The following is a 5991-nucleotide window of genomic DNA, read 5'->3' as shown; positions in this document are numbered from 1 at the left end:
ATAGGATGTGTGCTCTCCGCTTCATTTCCTGTTCCTTGTTTGGTTGTGGGCTTGGAACGAATTCACCCAATCTATTTTCTATCCGATTCTATATATATATGTATGCTTAGTATACATTAAGTCATCATAAGGGTACCAGGTATGGGTCAGGTTATAGGACACAGAGTCAAAGCACAGTCTTTCTAGTACAAAACATATTTTCAGTACTTTTGGTATACAAAACTATAAACTTCCCAGTAAAGGGTTTAATCCATTTTATTAAACCAGTACAATTTAAAAGACCTTAGGTGAGTAACTCTATAATACCTTAGTTTATACATCATGTTTATATATAAAACTAATACCCAGTAGGTAGTTGGATGTGTGCTTTCCGCCTTACTTCCTGTTCCTTGTTTGGTTGTGGGCTTAGGGCAGATTCGCTCAATTAACTTTCTATCCGATATTAGATTATATATAGCAGTATAAACTAAGCTATTATAAAAGTAGTCACTGTGGTCACTATTTTGCTATAAGAAATAAGGGTTTTCTTAAAGAACTTCTTCATTAGATATAAAGGAAACATTACAATTAACTCCATGAGTAACAAGTGATTACACCAGGGTTATATATGTCGATGATCTAACAACCAATGGAATGTGTGCTATCCGCCTTAATTTCTGTTCCTCGTTTGGTTGTGAGCTTGAGGCAGATGCGCACAATCGATTGTTTGTTTACTCTGAGTCTTATATAACTTGTACCCACTTAGTACCCATAGAAAGGGTTGTAGTGTCATTTTACTTAAACTTCCATCAAAGTAGGAAATATAGGATTTTCTAGAGGAACAGGCGAACTTTTCAAAACAGAACTTACAACTTACAACATTTTACATCTACACTTTTAACAACACTTTACAACTTACTCACATCACTAAAATCTTATGAACTCACCAGCTTAATTGCTGATCAACTCTTTCAAATAACTTGTATTCTCAGGAGACTATTAGACAGGTGCTCGGATTGGGAATTCAGAAGATGGAGCATTATAGCTTCAAGTCTTGTTTTGTTATTTGTTTATGAATTCTATGTTTTGTGAACACACACATTGTAAACACTTTCTTTGGAAATGAAATGGTTGTTCATTACTTGCTTACCATATACATATCTCGTGATACTAAACATGACGTCCTCCACCCCTGAACGATTTCGCCGTTCCGGTTTTGGGGTGTGACATTAATGATGCACATTGAACAAATGGAGCACCCGACTTACTAACATACCTTGTAGTATGAGGTTTTGAGAAATCGCTTAATCAAAAACCTTTATTACTCTATTGGAAACTCAACATTGGCAAGAAGCTTGAAGTTACCGATGTGTGATTTAGATTTCAAGAAATGCATGGCTCATGGATATAATAATGGTGGTCACACTTTTTATGTACAGTAACTATTATGAGGAAGATGTATTGGGTTTGATTTCAGAAACGATGCAATTAATTTGAGTTGTGATTAAAAGTATGAGGAAGATGATGATAGTGAATATGAAGAGTATGAGGATGATGGTTTCTTTGATGATTGCCCAATGGAAGATGATGATAGTGAGTATGAAAAGGGTGAGGATGATGGTTTGTTTTAGGGCTGTCAAAATTGTATCACGGAAAACCAACCAACATGTTACCAACCGAACCAACAAAGTTGGTAGCCAACATGTTTGGTTGGTAATATCGTACCAATTAAACAATCTTGGTACGGTAATTGTACAAAAGTTTGAATACAATGATAATATTGTACCAACCAATTCATTTATTATATATATATATATATATATATATATATATATATATATATATATATATATATTGTTTTTACGTTTTCACACTATTTATTGCTTTTATTTGAACTTATATATATATATATATATATATATATATATATATATATATATATATATATATATATATATATACACGAAATCGTATATTTCAATTGTTAATTGTGTTTAGTGTTTACAATTTTAAGAACATTATATACATTAATCAATAGTTATTACCACGTTAAAATACTAAATTAAAACCTTACTTTAAAAGAATTCTTTTGTTAATTAAAAGAACTGTATAACTAATTTCATTACTAAACGTCAAAATTACACGATATTTTTGCTTATTTTTAAATCTTACAATAGAAAATTAAAAGAAATTGGTATATACAATTATCAATTTGTATCAACCAAACCTATCGGTAGTCAAATATATTATTTGGTACGGTACTGGTAGCTTTTTTTTATACAAGTTATAGTTGGTACGGTACATGGTTGAAGGAAAAACGAATTGGTTTCCTACCAATTCGACCCTTAGTTTGTTTGATGAAATTAATATGGGTTGTGCAAATAATTATTTATATATATTACATTACACCATTTTACACAAAATAATATATACCAAGTATACACATATATTTCTAATTTATACAGTTTTTAACAAATTTTTTATTATATCTATTATTTATTTTTTGCAAATTTGCTTTACATTTTTTTTGAACGGCGATATTAGTATATGTCTGAGATTGAATTCAGAACCTCCTGGTTAGAAACTCCTAATTAGACACCTTATTAGCCGTATGGGCTAGCCCCAAATTTTCCGTACACTTATTATAGTAACTTTATCAATTATATTATTAACCAATATCAATGAATATAATAAATCAATAGCATTTTACTATATCACATAATATTGCAAATAGACAATATTATATTTAAAATATAATAATACAATTAAATTAGTTAGATATATAAGCTCAAACTTAAACAAAAATATACTGATGGAAGTTTAACACCAAAATTGCTTAATAGAATAATACAACATCAAATATATAGTGTTATTTTGTTCATTTATTTACACTATTTTGATGCAACAAAAGATTTTATGTAAGAGTAAAATGATACAAAAGATAATAGAAAAAAATGATATTTAGAAATGTTATTATGTCATATGATATTCTGTCAAATCAGACTGTACGAACCGTCTCATATGAATACTATAAAACAAAGTCAAATCTCATATACTATTTGATGCACTCTAATAATAATACTCATTTTAATACCTACATTTACATAAGGGAAATCAAATCGATATATTGAATCAACCTATGAAAATAAAGTCAAATACATTATGCTCATTAAAAATGACATTTGGAGATGAGAAAAATATATTTTGTGTCAAAGTAAAATGATATAAAAGATTGGAAAAATGATATTTGAAGATGGCCTTATGCCATGATGGTGTATCAAATAAGTATCTCATATAAATACTAAAAAACCAAGACAAATTAAATATGTATTTAACTATATTAGTGTTTATACTTAAAAGAACAGAAAATATGGAATTAAGACAAATTAAATATGCTCATACTATACTTTTTTCATTTTTTGAACGCCTACGTTTACTTAACGCACTCATAATAATACTCATTTCAATGCCTACATCTACATAACTCAATTTGATATATGCTTGCTTACTTAGTATGATACTCCTTTGAATGCCCACATTTACTTAATGCGCTCTCATAGTAATACTCATTTCAATACCTACATCCACATAAAGGGAAATCACATATGGTATAATAGTCAACAAAAAGGTTCCTTAATAATAATAAATAAATAAAAGAAAAGAAAAGAAAAGAAAAACAAGAAAAGAAAAGAAAAACAAGAAAAAGAAAAGAAAAGAAAAGAAAAGAAAAACAAGAAAAAGAGGTCCTACCGGTAGTTGAACCCAGGTCGCTGGATTCAAAGTCCAGAGTGCTAACCACTACACCATAGAACCTTATATATTAACGTTTTCGATCTTAATATCTACATACACAATGGCAGAAATTCAAATGACCACCTATGATATCGTCATCTTCGGAGCATCTGGTTTCACAGGCAAACACGTAGTTAGAGAAGCTCTCAAGTTTCTTTCACCGAATTCGCCGCTCAAATCACTTGCCTTAGCCGGTCGGAACCTTTCAAAACTCTCCGAAACACTAAAATGGGCTTCCAAATCTCCCCCCACCCTCCCCCTCCTCGTTGCTGACACCTCTGACACATCCTCTCTCCGCCGCATGGCTTCCCAAGCTAAGCTTGTCCTTAACTGCGTTGGCCCTTTTCGACTTCACGGTGACCCGGTCGTCGATGCCTGTGTTGAAGCCGGATGTGATTATTTAGATATTTGTGGTGAGCCGGAGTTCATGGAGAGGATAGAGGCCGTTTACCATGAGAAGGCGGTGGAGACCAGCAGCTTGGTGATTTCAGCATGTGCGTTTGTTTCTATTGCAGCTGAATTCGGGTTCATGTTCAATTCCAGGCAATGGGTTTCGCCGGCAGCTCCTAATCGGGTTCAGGCCTATCTACAACTTAAAAGGATAGTTGCAAATTTTGCCACGTATGAATCTGCAGTTTTGGGGTTCGCTAATGCTGATAACCTCATCAAGTTGCGACGATCAGGACGCAGAAGAGCTCGACCTTCGGTATGATAATGATACAGTAGTCATCGTTTTGTGTATTTATTTATACTCTGCTCTTACAATTTTTTTTTCTTTTTTTTTAATCTCAGATTCCTGGTTCTGCTCCTACAAAAGGATCGATCATAGAATACCAGAAACAGCTCGGACTTTGGGCCCTGAATCTCGCATCCGCCGATGCCACTGTTGTTCGGAGAACACTCTCGATCCTTACAGAAAATCCCACTGGTCTTCATGGAGTGAATGAGGATCCTAAAGTGGCAGATAAAAGAATCGCATTTTGGTCCATAGTAAAACCTGCTCATTTCGGAGTAAAGATTGGCAGTAAGAAGCTTCTGGGTCTCCTACCATGGATCGCAATTGGGTTGTCGCTTATGCGGTTGTGCGGATCCTCTCTGGGTAGGTGGTTTCTGTTGACATTCGCTTCAGTTTTCAGTCTTGGAGTTTTTAGGAAGAAGGGTCCAACCAAAGAGGAATTGGAGAGTGCTAGTTTTAAAATGTGGTTCGTCGGCCATGGATTCAGTGATGCGAATCTTGCTTCTCAGAGAAACGCAACGCCTGATACAGAAATTATTACGAGGGTGACGGGGCCTGACGTTGGGTATCTCACAACTTCGATCATTCTGGTTCAGTGTGCGTTGATTATTTTGGAACGACGGGGAGATCTTCCGAAAGGCGGCATCTTAACTCCTGGAATCGTTTTTGGCCCCACTAATCTTCAAGATCGACTACAGGAGAATGGTGTTTCCTTTGATATGATTTCAAAGACTCAATTCTATACATGAATTGGATGCTCTTCTTATTAGTTTTACTTTTAGATGCAATAAAATGAGGTACCAAGGCCATCTATGTATCCGTAGCACCTATAAAAAAAAATTAAAACACCCCAAAGTCATTTTGTATGAAGTTTCATTATATAATAAAAAATACGATTATTTTACACTGTTGTTTTATAATATTTTGTTAAATTAGTTCATTATTTTTATAAACATTATAGTAAAAAATAAAAAAGTAAAAAAGTTTAACTAAAAATCATTACGTTTGTAACCGATTACTTTGGATGGAATCCAAAAAAAAAAAAAAAAATCTAACTTACAAGAAACGTTTTTTGCTAGGGTTTATTTTGTTTAATATCCATTTATTTCTTCCGATAAACTAGTCTCAAATTAACTAATTTAAATCTAAATTTTTTATTAATTTAAAAGCATAGATGTTTTTAAATCATAATCTATAATAAAAAATGCATTTCATAAATCTAAATCGTATATGACTATTCAAATATTTAGAAGTTAGGTTAGTAACATTTGTAGTCGATGAACTTTGATTAATCGATGTTGTAAACAAATTAATGTTTTTTCTATTATCCAGATATAAATTATTTAATTTTATCTTCTGTTTAGACTTATCATATAATATAATAGTAGAATGATATTAAGAGAAAAACAATGAAACGTAAGATGATACAAAATAAGATGACGATTGAAATAGTTTAGTATAAGTGCATGTTAGGTAAGCGCAAC

At 32.3% G+C, this 5991-nt stretch overlaps 1 protein-coding gene and 1 non-coding gene across 2 annotated transcripts; one reads left to right on the top strand and one right to left on the bottom strand.

Annotated features, from left to right (window-relative positions):
* Window positions 1-3720: 3720 nt before the first annotated feature.
* On the bottom strand, window positions 3721-3792 carry TRNAQ-UUG (transfer RNA glutamine (anticodon UUG)). Its single transcript has one exon. It is a non-coding gene; the product is annotated as a tRNA-Gln (tRNA).
* A 9-nt stretch (window positions 3793-3801) lies between these two features.
* Window positions 3802-5411, top strand: LOC145160454 (putative mitochondrial saccharopine dehydrogenase-like oxidoreductase At5g39410). Its single transcript, XM_079079648.1, has 2 exons — window positions 3802-4477; window positions 4564-5411. Exons 1-2 carry the CDS (start codon window positions 3833-3835, stop codon window positions 5254-5256), a joined length of 1338 nt encoding a protein of 445 aa, XP_078935774.1. The 5' UTR covers window positions 3802-3832; the 3' UTR covers window positions 5257-5411.
* The last annotated feature ends 580 nt before the right edge of the window (window positions 5412-5991 follow it).

Source organism: Lactuca virosa, chromosome 2, assembly GCF_052849685.1.
Source record: "Lactuca virosa cultivar CGN04683 chromosome 2, Lactuca_virosa_CGN04683_v6, whole genome shotgun sequence".
Taxonomy (NCBI): Eukaryota; Viridiplantae; Streptophyta; class Magnoliopsida; order Asterales; family Asteraceae; genus Lactuca; species Lactuca virosa.
The sequence above is the reverse complement of the archived record's forward strand: the minus strand, read 5'-3'. Positions and strand labels throughout refer to the sequence as shown.

Bases quoted from the DNA above. Each gene is read 5' to 3' on its own strand.
- LOC145160454 (XM_079079648.1), top strand. From the start codon at position 3,833: ATGGCAGAAATTCAAATGACCACCTATGATATCGTCATCTTCGGAGCA. The intron at 4,478-4,563 runs GTATGATAATGA...TTTTAATCTCAG, and splicing joins GCAGAAGAGCTCGACCTTCG to ATTCCTGGTTCTGCTCCTAC.